We start from the raw sequence: 15143 nt of genomic DNA, 5'->3' as shown, positions 1-15143 counted from the left end.
CAATTGAAAGTTCGAACTTTTATAATAAAAACATGTACCTCATTGCACTGTTAAGGCAGTTGTTAGGTTCCATCAAATAGTGTATATGTTAATATACAGTGCGTCCATTTCGATCTGCAGCCGAGAGATCGGGAGAAGCATGGCGGGCGGCACTGACGGAGATGCCAACATTTGCGGCCTGAAATGCCCGCTTATTTTTATGGACATATGCAGACATTTATATAAATATTGCAAAACGAGCACTAACCTGTGTTATAAGAGTATGGTTTTAATTTTAGTAGCTTAGTGACTGTATGTGCCGATGATTTTGACACGCCCACCTCTTGTGAAACACGGCGTAGAGGTTTGTTTGGAGAACGTTCTAACGCTGCACCAATATCATCGAGTTTTGCTTCGGTTAGAATCCGTCGTTTTTGCTTAGGTGTTTTAAAATTTAACGATACAGTTTCTCGTAATTTAAGGACAAGATGTCTAACCGTATCTCTGTGTGGAGTTGAAACGCATGGGAATTTCTGTACAAATTACCTACACACGTCTCGACACGAGTTTGTTTTCACGTAGGTACGTGTCATACATAAAAAAATCTTTGTTCTAACGTGAATCTTGTGGCTGGCATTCCAATCGTCTCACTGACATGTCACACATACACACTACAATAACACAAACAAGTAACTGCAAGTAACCAAGAATAACACTCTTGCGCACAGTACGAAATTAACACGCTCTTGGTTTACATTCCTCGCCACTATATTTACAACTCTGTCTTCATCTAGTCGCGAAGGAACAAAAAACTCGAGCTCGGAGATTTCGGATTGCAAGGAAGCTCACGAACACTATTGACTTTTAACGGTTTCTTCTACAGCGTAATCTTGATACAGTGTTGCACATTCAAAACCTCCAAACGATCCCCATCGGCACAAAACTCTTTCAAGGATATAAACTTAAGCAGGACGTTACTGGTCAAAACTATGATTAAAATGTTTTATTATCTGTGGCTCTTAACATCGTTTCTAAAGCGTATTTTTTTGTGTATATAAGAGCAGAACTTGGATGAATTACAGAAGAACTTTTGTGTGTTATAACACAGGTTAGTGATCGTTTTGCAATATTTATATAAATGTCTGCATATGTCTATAAAAATAAGCGGGCATTACAGGCCGCAAATGTCGGCATCTCCGTCAGCGCCGCCCGCCATGCTTCTCCCGATCTCTCGGCTGCAGATCGAAATGAACGCACGGTACGTATTATTCACAATCTTCATTGTATAGATCTAATTTTCTGTCAAATTTATCCCAATGTCATAATTGTAACATTGATCAAATTGAAAATTAAGGTGTAATGAAGGAACAATGTGTTCTCTTCAAACATTATATGAGGAAAGGTTTACTTGGTTGTACCAACTGCAAATGAAAATAAAATCCTATTTGTATAACCAGTTCTTATCTTTCAGCACTTCTTATGGAAGTTTTCTATCAATTACTATGCAGAATAAACCTAAGATATATATATATTTTTCTTTATTCCAGTGAAGACTAACATATTGTTACCATTCAAACTATATTGTAAAATTGAATGCAATTGACATTCACTTTGGTGAATTTACACTAAGTTATCTATTTTTTGTTTATATTTTACAAGTTCTAGATAATTAATTAATATGCTCAGTTTCTGCTATGCTACATTATACAATAGGTATATTATTATAACATTACAAATCTTTCTGTCCTCAAATATGAGTATTTCACGTATATCTTATCCTCGGACCAATGCCAAAACAACAAATGTGTACATTTTGACTTTTTTCACCCAGAGCAGTTTCCGACTACTTTTTGTTGACAGATTTCTATGTCAACTTATATGACTTAATAAAGAGCCACAATAGGTACACATTTTATCCAAATGTAAAACCTGTTTCCCCCCCCCTCCCCCATCAAATAGAATGTTAATGTGATTTTATCTCAAAGTAAGATTTAGTACATTCATTGTTTAGGCATGTGCGACGTTATGTTAGATTATGTGTAACCTATATCCTTTCAAGAGTTAGGTGGGAGACCAGCATATGTTGAACCTGGAATGCTGAATAAATATGTTTACCGTCATTAACATATGAATATTTTTTCTAGGTAAAACAGTTCATCAAAAGCTGAAATTGTGTTCATCTTATCAATAAGGAGACACTAATGAAATTTGAAAATATAAACTGGAAGTATAATACTCACTCACGTGCATACATAATTTTTAGGATTGATTTGCAGGTGGGAATTTTCCTAAATGTCCCTATAAAAGTGGTTCTGGGGCTCCCCCAGCTTCTAATCAATGGGTACCTGGGATCAGAGCATGATGATGATCACATCACCTCCTGTATGACTGAGATGAGTGCCTTCATGGCACATTGGAGCACACTGGATATGTCTATCTTTTTGTACATGCAGAGTATATAGTTACTGTAGAAGTGGTTGAATTGGTCATATATAAATACCTATAATTAAAGGGTCAACCTTTATCTTGCATATGCATTTATGTTTTATAATTACTAGTGTTATTAGTATTCTGAACTTACCTGTAGGTCGTGTTACATTTTCCTTCTGATCAGACACCACCACTGACATTTCAGTCGAGATTTTGGCACTTTTATCTTCAATCGGATTGTCCTCTGCTCGAACACTGATGTTGAAAGATGAATTTCTGTCATTGATGTTTGCTATCGTTAGGTCATTAATTTCGGTTGTAGAAGTTACGTTTAAAGTATCCACTGGTTCCGTTGGCGAGTCAGTTTCCTCACGCGAAAAATCTGTTCCAGATCTGCTTTCAGATTCTGAAGCATTTGCTGCAGAAAGCAAAGTTGAAGGAGCGCCTGTCGTCAAGTTCTCAAAGATTTCCTCCAGTAGCTGCATCACTTTCTCAGTCTGTTTCACTGCCGCCACTGGTGGATTCATAATGCTGTAATCGGTTGCTCCATCATCCTCATAGTCCTCGTCGAAAATGGATTCATTTTTGGATTGGTCCAAATCGCCTGATAATACAGTTTCTGTGCTTGAAACAGTGTGTTGTGGCTCTTCAAGGTGAAGTTTGCTCGAAGGAACTAGTTCTCCTTTGTCATTAAATTCAAATGATTCTTGTGGGTGATATTCATCACCACCCTTTTCAACATCTTTGTTATCTTCTTTAATGCTTAAAAAGTCTTCTAAACTCTCCACTGGTTTGTTCGTTTCTTTAATGCTCAAGAAGTCTTCTAAACTCTCCACTGGTTTGTTCGTTTCAGTTTCGTAACCTTGGCTGCCATTCTTAACTAATTCATCAATTTTTGAATTCTGCACATTGATTGGTCGTGGTAATTCATCAAAGTTAAGATCGTAATCAAGAGCAATGTCTGATGGTTTGGGATGTTCGTAATAAAATGGTGGATTTGTAGAGGTCGTCGTCCTTGTTGCTTCAGTAGTGGAAGTACTAGTGCTACTACTAGTAGTAGATGTATCCTTTATCACTTCTAAGTGTGTGATGTCATGCCAAAGAACAGTGTTTGGTTTCTCTGTTGTTTTTCTGTATGGTGGAGGCACCTTCACAATGGTGTATGAAGGCCCAAATGGGTTTCCGGTTGTTCCCGGAATAGGTCTTAACGTCTTGGTTTTAACAGTGGGGTTGTACGAATGATATGGTTTAGCTGTGGGTTGTGGAGTGTACCATATGCTATCACTGGTTTGTTTATTGCTTACACTGGTTGTGTACCATGGGCCTTTAGTTGTGGAATATTCGTGGTGAAAATACTCATACTCAGGTTTCGGTTTAGCGGTAGCTGGATGCAATAAGCTGTCCGGTGTGTATTGTGGCTTGTTCTTCAAGGTGGTTGTGTACCATGCATCTACCTTTGAGGGAGCCTCGGTGTGCGAGTGTGGTTTTGTGGTGCTTTTCCAAGGATCTGGTGGAGGGGTTGTTTTGTCCTTCAAGGAGGTTGTATACCATGGCCCTTTCGTTGTTGTTTGGTGTTCCACATAATATGCTGGTTTTGCTGTTGTTGACGAGAATAAATTCTCTCCTGATGTTGGTTTGGGCTTCACCGTCGAAGTGTACCACAAATCCTCCTTCGTAACAACATGCGGGTCTTTGCTTTGACCTTTCAGTGTACTTGTGTACCATGCAGCGGTGCTGGGATAATCTGGTTTATTCTTCTCTGTTGTTCTTCTCCATGGTTCTTCCGTCGGTTTGGGCTTTGCTGTTGTTGCATACCATGGTGTACTGTTCTGTGGCTTGTATGAAGGATGAGGTTTCGACTCCTCTATGCTTCCTTGCCATATATTCTCATCCTTTGATTCATCTTTATTTTTCAGTGTCGATGCATACCAAGGAGGTGTAGTTCCTTGGTATAAATTATGCTTAAACTTTTGTGCAATTGGTTCGGGGGATGTGTGCTTTATAATTTCCCAGGTAACTCCATGAAAACCTGACTTTGGTTCACGATTATTCTGTTGGAAGCTTTGGTTTATGTTCCTTGTGGCATCTGCCAATTCCTTTTCAGAGTACACGAGCATTTTCGGTTGCCTGTTCCCAGCGATGAAGGGTCGAGGGGTTTTGTCATTAATTCTTATTCTAGTGAATATCGGAAATGCCGTTGGGTGGCCCGGTACTTCTGTTGGATCTAGAGTTGCGAGTACGTCCACTGAAGATCTGGTTGCACTTTCTTCAGATTCTTCATGTTGCTCGTCCACCGATGCCAAACTGTCCTTCGCACCATTGTTGCCAGTGTCTGTATAATCACCATACGAAATTTCAATGCTTGTTGAAGTAATGACTTCCGTATTTAGGATTATAGCATCAGAGGCAGTTGTTGGCTGAGATTCCGTTACACCCTCAACAGTATTGTTTAGCAATTTACTACTTCCCACGTTTACAGAAAGAATGTCTTTCAGTATGTCATGTTTACCAGATGCGGGAATTGGTTTAGGCCTTAGCGAGGTTCGCACGGCAGAATATGATTTCACTGGAGCTAAAGTTGCAGGCGTAATCTCAAATTTATCAACTGCCTTGTTAGGATTATGAATTTCCAAAGGTGCTGAAACAGTTTCCAGTCGTGTTGTTTTGTCTGACGTTGTTGATAGTGATGATGGTTTTGCCGTAATGACTTGTGGTCTTACTGTTATTAGCATAATCGATTCATTATCTACACCGGTGTTCTGTTTCTTTGTTGACAGAGCAGTTATGACATGTATTGTGGATTCTGTTGTTGAACTTTCATCCTTTTGGAGAATTTCTGAATCTTTTAGATTTACTTGTGTAAGGAGTTGAGTTGTGTCATTCTCCTGCTGAGGTTTTATATGAGATAGTCCTGCTTTGGTATCTTCTTGATTCTTTGTAGTTTCATGTTCAGACTCTAGCGATGGCTGCTGTAAGTTACTGCCTGCTTCTTGAGTTTCTTCTATTGGACTGTCATGATTCTTGACTTCACCTTCATCGCCATTTTGTTTCTGATCTTCATGTGAATGGAGGCTATCAATCTCTTCATATGAATATAAGTCTGCAACGGAATCTTCTGAACTTCCATAATGTGCCACATCTACATCTTTAGATGGTAAAAGAGGGTCTTCTATCACAATATCAGCTTTCTTATCACTAACATTCATAGATGTTTCTGTGGAGCTTGCCAGATTGCCCTGATGGCCCATATTACTTGGATGTGGTACACTACCTACCTCACTCTCCTTTGGAATTTCATTTCTAATGTTATTTTTGTTATCAGATTCATCATTTCCGTGAACTCTCAGCACAACAGCATCCTCGTCTTCATCATCCTCATGGTCATAATCATCATCTTCATATTCCTCTGTATAGGTATCCATACGATCAATTCCATATGTGGATACCTCCGGCAGAAGTGCACTCATAAGTGAAGAAATTCTATCATCCGTCATGTCCGTAAGATTTGTAGATTTATTGGTTGTTACTGCACTCGTGTCTATTGTTGTCGTAGAAGGAGATTTGAGACTGTCTGTATGGTTGCGTCTCCTTACAATAATGCCCCCATTAGTCTGGATTTCGGACTCCTCATTGCCAGCACCATCTTCAAAAATTTGAATAGAGATTGACGAAATCTTTTCTTGGGGAGCAATAGTTTTGTTAGCTTTTTCTTTGCCAGTCGTGCTCGGAGCTGTGTGGTACTGGTTCTTTTTATTATCCTCAAGCATTTCCGAGGTATTTACTACAACAACTTCAGGAATGCCCACAGATCCATTTAAGTCGGGGTCGGGACCAAGCTTGTGATTGTGGATTGCTCCAGGATGATGCTGATGATGAGGAGGTATAACAGGACGCCATGGTTCATTGGAAATTAGGTGGGGAGGCACTGCATGCATAATGGTTTTAATAGGGGGTTGCGTTGTTTGTGTAGTTGGTTTTGTAGGGCTACTGCTCGTTGTTGTTGATGTTCTTGTTCTTGTAGTTGTAACGGTAGTGGATGTTGTTGAAGGTCTTTTGGTGCCCTGACTTGTTTTCCTGACCTTGTCACTCTCTGTGTTGTTTTTGTTGTTTAGCCCAGAGCTCGTGACAGTGTACGTCCCCTGAATAACAGGTAACTCCTCATCTTTAGGAAGAAGGTTCTTATTTGGCGCAGAGGTACTCTTTGTGGTCTCTCTCATGTTTTCTGTTGTTGAGGTTGTTGATGCAGCTTTCAGCAGGACTCCGTTCCTATTTTTGATTTTGACTGTTGCGTTGGTTTTCCTGTTTACATTGTTGTTGCTTTGGATTTTTTTGCCTTTCTCTCCCTGATATGATGCCGACTTCAATGGTTCATCTATAATTCCTATAAAATAAAATAAAGTTTAGAAAATGCATAAATGAAACGAACATACAGATATTTTCATGACACCAGAAGAAAATTCAGATTGAAACAAAACCATTAAGAACATGGAAAAAAACAAATTTGGAAACTTCAGAAAACTGGTAATATTATCAGTAACAGAGTTTGTTTCTTCTGAAATTCATATGAAAACATGCAATGCTTCTTCTTTATATTTCTACTAAACCCTTGAAATAAAGAAATATTGACAAATTTTAGCAACATTAAAAATAAAATTTTAAATTATTTTAAATCAAAAGGATATTTATTGAGAAAAATGGTTGTGAATTACTCATTTTATGAAAGACAAGGACTGTGAACATACATAAAATTCCACATTGTAAAGCGAAGTTACTATGAAATGATTAAATAAATATTATTAATTACTCTGTGTGTGTGTGTGTGTGTGTGTGTGCATGTGTGGTTCCATAGAGTTGATTGATTGATTGATTTGGTGTTTTAAGTCCACTTTATGCATACTAAGGCTAATCGGAACTGGACGTACAGTATAAAGTGGGATCTGAACCACTATGTGCCTCCACCAGGTATCGAACCTGGGACCCCTTGATTACAAGGCTACAATGCTACCACTGCACCATAGAGTACACTACACTATTTTAGGAAAAATGAAACTTCACTTTACAGTGCAGAATATTAGAGAAGCAATAACTGAAAGATAATTCTGCACTGAAAAAGCATCATTGGTATCAAAATTATATGGAGAATGGTTGTTATTCCAGCACAAAGCTACTTTTAAGAATAGTAGTTATAATTAACCTCCTCATGTGACTACTTCTCTCTTTCAAAGCATTAAATAATTTAATAAGGTTACTACTGAAGTTTCATAGTTGATTTCAGTATTTTATGAGGCTATTTTCACTCTTTAGATTTATTGAGAAAAATGAAATATGAATTAATAACACCGATGAAAAAAGATACAAAAAACATACTTTACCCAGATTGTTGTTGCTTTTATGTCTTTGCTAGTGGAATTTTATTCCTACAATAGACTATTATTATTTTGATTACCTTACATCTCCCCTCCCCCCTCCTATCTCACACACACGTGACTGGCTGCATATTGTAATGCAATGTTTGTAATCTTATCTATAATCTGGGTAAAGTATGTTTTGATCTAATACTGTAGAACATTAATTAATCTCAGATTTACTCAATTAAATAAGTCAACATAAAGAACTTAATATAGTATACAGCTCATTTGCTCAAAGTTCATCTTCTCAGCTACTTACGTTTAATAAATATTTTGTCAATATCGACTTCAATATTTTTGAAGACCGTCGGATGTAGCAGCATAACTTCATCCATTATAATTTCTTTGGCTGATTCTTCAAGGTTCGTCATTGTTCTGGAAATTAATTAATAGTTTGTTATTGTTTATTTGAACGTTAATGAATATTTTTATTGTACCCAAACTCCATGAATTTGTAATATCACATCACATATCATATCACACAGAACTGTAAATAATACCACTGCATGTTAGAAAGCAAAAAACATTCATATAAATCGTAATATTCCTAAACCATGCAAAATTTTGCAGTTTGTAGCAGGGGTACAAATGTTACCATCACCATTGAAGTGTACCCCTTCATAACATATGTTATGATTTTTGATAAGTGGCATGCCAAGGATTTTCAAAAGGGGGTGTTATGTATACTTCTTTAGTAGTCAGTCCTCATTTTGCCATCTCTTCCTGCCTTTGACATTTTTTTTAGGAATACTGGATCAAAGGGAGATTATAACCCCATCAATATACCCTTGGGCATGCCACTGGTTTTGGTTCATAAAAAATACAGAAGAATGAATTGCGTAATACTAAAATTTTAATACAAGACATTATTACCATTAGAATACTAAACTGACTGACAAGTGAAATAATTGTAACATTACTTGAAACACTCGTTTGAAATGCAAATTTCACTAAACAATAACGAAACAGAAAGTTGAATTTACATTTTAAGTACATATCTTTCCCGCAAATTTTTTCTACTTTTTACAAAATCTACTCTTTTACATTTATAAAAACCTGCTTTGCTATAATTTAATTTTAATTCAGTTTTTGTACATTACCTTGGAACTTTTCTCCTATCCAGATGCAGTCTGAAGAACACAACCAAACTCCCACTTTCAAATCTTTCTATTTCAGAGTGTTTGAAAGCTGCTTTCAACTTGCTTTTTTGGAATAATGTTTCTATCTGCAAGGGAAAATATTAACATTTCATATATATTCAGCTAGTAATGCACCACAAAGTTGATTATCAATTATGACTCAAACTCTTGTTTTAAAATATTTGTTTAATTGTTCTTGAAAATTGCTAAAATATTAGAGTTAAAAAGCTGCTAAGTAATTCTATCTTGGAATCATGTCTGTTTATATGACACTGATTAATTGATTGATTTGGGTTATTTCACTTCATTTTTTGCCACTTTTGGCTAATTGTGAAGATGCATATGGAGGATGATATGATGAAATTGATGAAGGGACACTCACAAAGAACACCCGTGCTCAGGCTGGTATTCGAACCTGAGACCCCTGGCATGTTGTACTATGCTGCCAGGGAGGTCAGCTGTTTATATGAAATGATAGACACACATGTGAATATGGCACTTCCTTTCTAGATCATGCAAATAACATATCCATACCAGATGGTATAGCTGACAAAGGTTCTGGAAATGAAAGATGACAACAGTTGAGAGTGATACAAAAATCATGAAAAAAGCGGACATTACATTAATTCCCGGTAGTCTAGAATATGGACAAGCACATAATATTTTCCAAAGGGAGCAGGCGATCCAAATCGAAAAGTCACATTCTTAAGTGAGGTATGTTGATGTCGTAATTTCCTGTCATCAAAAGAAAGCAGCATTTTAAGCAAAAGAAAGAGAGAGAGAAAGAGAGGGGGGGGGGGGCAACACTGTGAATGGGGAATTATTGCTTCCACTTAACGTGTGGAGGATTCAAATAATTTGTGACTGTGCTTTGATATGTGGGAGAGTGAGAAGAGATCATGGAAGCATATTTTGCAGCCAAGAAAAGAAATGACCAATAAAGTGAAGAGTTACTGAAAAACATATTTCTCTAGATTTTATGAATATTTTACAATGGAAACTGTCCAAAAATAATGTGCCTCAGAAAAATGCATGTATGTAAGACAGTTTTGAAAAGCTTTTTAAGGCTGTCAAACAACATTGCTTAATAAATGTCTCAGGCAGATAACTTTATTTTCTCCGTTTAATATTCTACAGAGTGTCCCACAAAGGGGTTTACACTATTTGAATGTTAATAACAGAGAAAGTATTAAAAATAACCTGATGAAACTAGTTGTATCTGGATCTGTCATGATTAGTGCTTGTTGCCATTCATTTGTTTTTCTTTAATTTCAGTTCAGTTGCCAGTAGTGACAAGTAATTGACAAGATGGCTGGGAACCTTTCCCTTGAGCAATGGAAGTGGATTTTAAAGTGTTTTTGGAAATGTGAGAACATGAAAGAAGTGCAGAGACGATGGCAGGCAGAATTTGATGTATGGACTTCTTGGGGGATCTTGTGAAAGTTTGTACCACTGCTTCCATCCCTCTTTCGTGCGATACTGATTTCTTCCTGCCACACCTTCCCAGATCACACACAGTTCCTTCCCTCTGAAACTTGTCACGCAATTTCGTAATTGTTACACGTGACGGTGGCACAGTATCAAATTCTGCCCACCATCGTGTCTGCACTTCTTTCATGTTCTCACATTTCCAAAAACACTTTAAAATCCACTTCCGTTGATCAACGGAAAGGTTCCCAGCCATCTTGTCAATTACTTGTCACTACAGGCAACTGAACTGAAATTAAAGAAAAACAAATGAATGGCAACAAGCACTAATCATGACAGATCCAGATACAACAAGTTCCATCAGGTTATTTGTAATACTTTCTCTGTTATTAACATTCAAATAGTGTAAACCCCTTTGAGGGACACTCGGTATTTGCTATAACAGAGTAAGAATATAACAATGGCCCACAGAGCTCCATTAAGAATTATGATTATATATATATATATATACAGGGTGTTTCTAAAGGTCGTTTACAACGCTTGGGAGGTGATTCCTCACACGAAAACAAGCAAAAAGTCTAAGTTCCATTTTTACGACTGAGGCTTCGATTCCGAGATAGGAGCCTCGCAAAAGGTGACAAAGTGAACGTCACACCTGACTGGGACGAATACTATCACAGATAGAGAGGCGGTTCCAAGGGAATCATAAAGGAATCGTATGTGCTCAGTCCGGAAGTCACTATGAAAAGTTCACTGCACGCATGCGCAATGGAGTCCTCAAAGGAATTGGAGATTTCCAGCAAGAACAATGCATGGAAAAGGTATGTAACGCAGCAAGAAGGACCGTGACAATGAGAAATGCGTTAAAGACAACACATCCCGACCTCAAACATCAAAACATGAGCACCGAACACAAAATCCGAAAAGTTGAGCACGGTTGCATACCCCAGTTACACGCGAGGAATGAACGAATCATGTCATGTGGCATACGAGAGACACATTACTCCACCAGGAGAAGGGAAAGAAAAACACAATATCAGATGATTGCGACAACGTGTATTTTTACACGCGACAACTACGTAATATCCCCCCCCCCCCACACACACACACAACAAACAACAAATGCTACAATATCTTACGCACAGACAGTCCGTGTCACTGTACACCAACTGAAGATGTCACTTTCACCACACAAAGGGGGTGGGGAGCAATACCAAGAGTGTTCTCACTGGGATTTGCCGAGGGCAATAATCACAGACGGTTTTCAAAATGTCTGCCGTTTACTTCTACGCAGATATGACAGCGACGAATCAAGGATTGTCGAGTACGAGCAAACAAGCCAGGTGTATCTGCCACCGTCGCGGCGGCGACGTTGATGTGAGCAACGAGGTCCTCAGCTGATGTGACAGGTGTGTCGTATACGAGGGTTTTCATTTCTCACCAGAAGAAAAAATCGAGAGGGTTGAGATCTGGCGACCTCGGTGGCCAAGGCACAGGCTCATCCCTACCAATGAACCTATTGCGAAACACGTCATGCAGGAAATGTCGTACATTACAATCGAAATAAGCTGGTGCACCATCGTGTTGGTACCACATTTATTGCCGCAGTGCCAAAGGTACGGTCTCCAACAGTTCAGGCAGAACCTCACTAAGAAATGCATGATACGTGACACCATTCAGGCGAACAGGGAGAATGTATGGTCCAATAAAATGATCATGTACTATCCCGCACCACACATTCACTGAAAACCTGTGCTGGTGATGGGCCACAAAAAGTGCATGTGGGTTGTCAAAGTCCCATACATGACTGTTTCTACTATTGAAGACATCCATCCTGGTGAAAATGGCTTCATCTGTCCACAATACGTTTGCCCCGAAGTGAGGGTTTGTGTCCAGCTGATGCAACAACCATTGGCAAAACTCCATACGAGGGCGAAAGTCACGAGGTAACAGTTCTTGTACTTTCTGCAGTTTAAAAGGGTGCATTCCTTCCTCTGACAACACTCGCCAAACATACACATGAGACGTGTTTCGTGCCCGAGCGAGCACTCGCGTACTGGTGCCAGGATGTTCTGCGACCGCTGTTAACACATCTTCTGCAAACTGATGTGTACGTACACTTCGGGGTCTTCCAACTTCTTGCCGCGGTGGTAACACTGACCCTGTTTCACGCAGTCGACTGCCCACTACCTGAAAGAAGGTGTGAGACGGTAAACGTCTATGTGGAAAGCGTTCTCCATAAAGACGCCTTGCCTCACGGCTATTACCACGTGCCTCCCCATACATGAGATGCATGTCTGCTAGCTGCTGGGTCGTATACGCAGCCATCTGTGTAATAGGGAGCTGGAACTGCAAAGTATTGTTTTTGTTTAACACTGGCACACTGCACAAATTGGCCGTATCACCGTACGAACACCACAGACCAATTGTGAACCAACCCTTCGAGCTCCTCTCGCGGGAACAGCAGTCATGAAGGTCAAACGTAGACTACGAGAGCCAGACTTGCCTGTGCAGCGCTTCCAAAACTGGTCTCTTTTACGTCACAATGATCGCGTGCGAACACTTTTGGTATTGCTCCCACCCCCTTTGTGTGGTGAAAGTGACATCTTCAGTTGGTGTACAGTGACACACACTGTCTGTGCATAAGACATTGTAGCATTTGTTGTTTGTTGTGTGTGTGTGTGTGGGGGGGGGGGATATTACGTAGTTGTCGCGTGTAAAAATACACGTTGTCGCAATCATCTGATATTGTGTTTTTCTTTCCCTCCTCCTGGTGGAGTAATGTGTCTCTCGTATGCCACATGACATGATTCGTTCATTCCTCGCGTGTAACTGGGGTATGCAACCGTGCTCAACTTTTCGGATTTTGTGTTCGGTGCTCATGTTTTGATGTTTGAGGTCGGGATGTGTTGTCTTGAACGCATTTCTCATTGTCACGGTCCTTCTTGCTGCATTACATACCTTTTCCATGCATTGTTCTTGCTGGAAATCCCCAATTCCTTTGAGGACTCCATTGCGCATGCGTGCAGTGAACTTTTCATAATGACTTCCGGACTGAGCACATACGATTCCTTTATGATTCCCTTGGAACCGCCTCTCTATCTGTGATAGTATTCGTCCCAGTCAGGTGTGACTTTCACTTTGTCACCTTTTGCGAGGCTCCTATCTCGGAAACGAAGCCTCAGTCGTAAAAATGGAACTTAGACTTTTTGCTTGTTTTCGTGTGAGGAATCACCTCCCAAGCGTTGTAAACGACCTTTAGAAACACCCTGTATATATCACACACACAGACACACACAGACACAGAGGCAAATTATGAAATAATTTCCATTACTTTATAATTTGGCGCACACAGGTGATGTACTATATAGAAATTTAAGCAAAAAATGGAAAATGCAGGCTCGGCAAGGACTCAAATCCAGGTCTCTAGCATTCCGTGCCATTGCTATAGTAGTCTGCCTTTCAGCTGATTTTTGATTTCCTCTGTTTTTACCAGTGTTGGACTGTCTCTGTTGGCTTTGAAACAAAGAGCAGAACAGAAATATGAGAGAAAACCAGGGATGGCTCAGTTGGTAGAGCTACGGCACAGTATGCCAGAGATGTGGATTTGATTCCTGATCGAGCATACATAATTCTTCATAAAAGAATCCCAGTGTTTGATTAAGCGTTTCCTCCTACAACTCTATCTTTAAATTAGCCCTTCAATCCTTTCTTCCTTTTGTGTGTATGTTTATACTACAAATTAAAATAGAAGTATTACTAACCATATTCTTATACTTCTCTGCTTTCTCCTTATAAATTGCACTAGATTCATTAACAAGACCAGGTACAAAGTTATCTCCAGATGTGACTCGAAAGCTCCCTTCAAACACCATGTTCACTGGAAAATGAAAATGATTATTACTTTAGGCATTCAGTTGAAAGCGTGATGTTATAATATCGTTGCTATAAACAAAGAGATAGATTTATTCACCTTTAGAATGTGCGCATTCAAGGCTTTGCCATACATTTCCATTAGATTATTTCTTATATACTTATATGATATATAAAGAATAACAATAAACATAATACAAGACATAATTAAAACATAATATATAAAACATAACCTGAATAAAACATAATACAGTACAAAATTAAAATAGATTAAGGAAATTGTGGTAAAAATTCTACAGTAGATAAATACTCTAATATATACTTATCAAGTCTTTCTCTGACTTCTGATTTATTTATTTATTTATTTTCACTTTTTGATGGATTAATGTACCGTACATGAGAATAGCATATTTTGTTTTAAACAATAACTACCAACTGACACAAAGTTTAATATTTGTAATATTTATCAGTGTCTTCAATAAAGGGCATTTATTCATTATGCAGATTTAAATTACTTATTGCCCCTTTTATCATTTGCATTGAAATTTAATTTTTCATTTATAGGTTGATAATGAACAAAATGAACAAATTAAAAATGTATTTACTTTCTTAATATGCATAAAATTAGTATTGCATGCATGAAAATGATGTGAATTTTTAAAATAATGAGAATGAAAAAATTACTTACTTTTACTTGAGTCATTCCTGAGAACTATAAAAAAGAAGGAGAGAAAAGATCATTAGTAAAATATGAAAATCTAATGTATTTTTACTAGCTACATTATAAAATCATTTTACAGATTCTGCTGTCAAATCACAAGTAACCAAAAGTGGTTGGCCCAATGTTTGGTCAACCATACTGAAAATAGTTGACCCAACGTAAAAA

The 15143-nt window shown here is 38.3% G+C and overlaps 1 protein-coding gene across 2 annotated transcripts in view; it reads right to left on the bottom strand.

Moving 5' to 3' along the window:
- Nucleotides 1-15143, bottom strand: part of LOC145977743 (uncharacterized) — a 291948-nt gene that overhangs the window by 29266 nt on the left and 247539 nt on the right. For both annotated transcript variants that reach the window (XM_083109997.1, XM_083109998.1), the window contains exons 4-8: nucleotides 14946-14969; nucleotides 14149-14264; nucleotides 8918-9042; nucleotides 8077-8192; nucleotides 2561-6790 (exon numbers count right to left, since the gene is read on the bottom strand). In XM_083109997.1, coding sequence (XP_082966123.1) covers nucleotides 2561-6790; nucleotides 8077-8192; nucleotides 8918-9042; nucleotides 14149-14264; nucleotides 14946-14969 — 4611 coding nt within the window. The remainder of the gene's footprint in view (nucleotides 1-2560; nucleotides 6791-8076; nucleotides 8193-8917; nucleotides 9043-14148; nucleotides 14265-14945; nucleotides 14970-15143) is intronic.

The sequence above is a fragment of the Lepisma saccharinum genome, chromosome 23 (genome assembly GCF_977018435.1).
Source record: "Lepisma saccharinum chromosome 23, izLepSacc3.1, whole genome shotgun sequence".
NCBI lineage: Eukaryota > Metazoa > Arthropoda > Insecta > Zygentoma > Lepismatidae > Lepisma > Lepisma saccharinum.
This window is presented reverse-complemented; position numbering and strand designations above follow the sequence as displayed.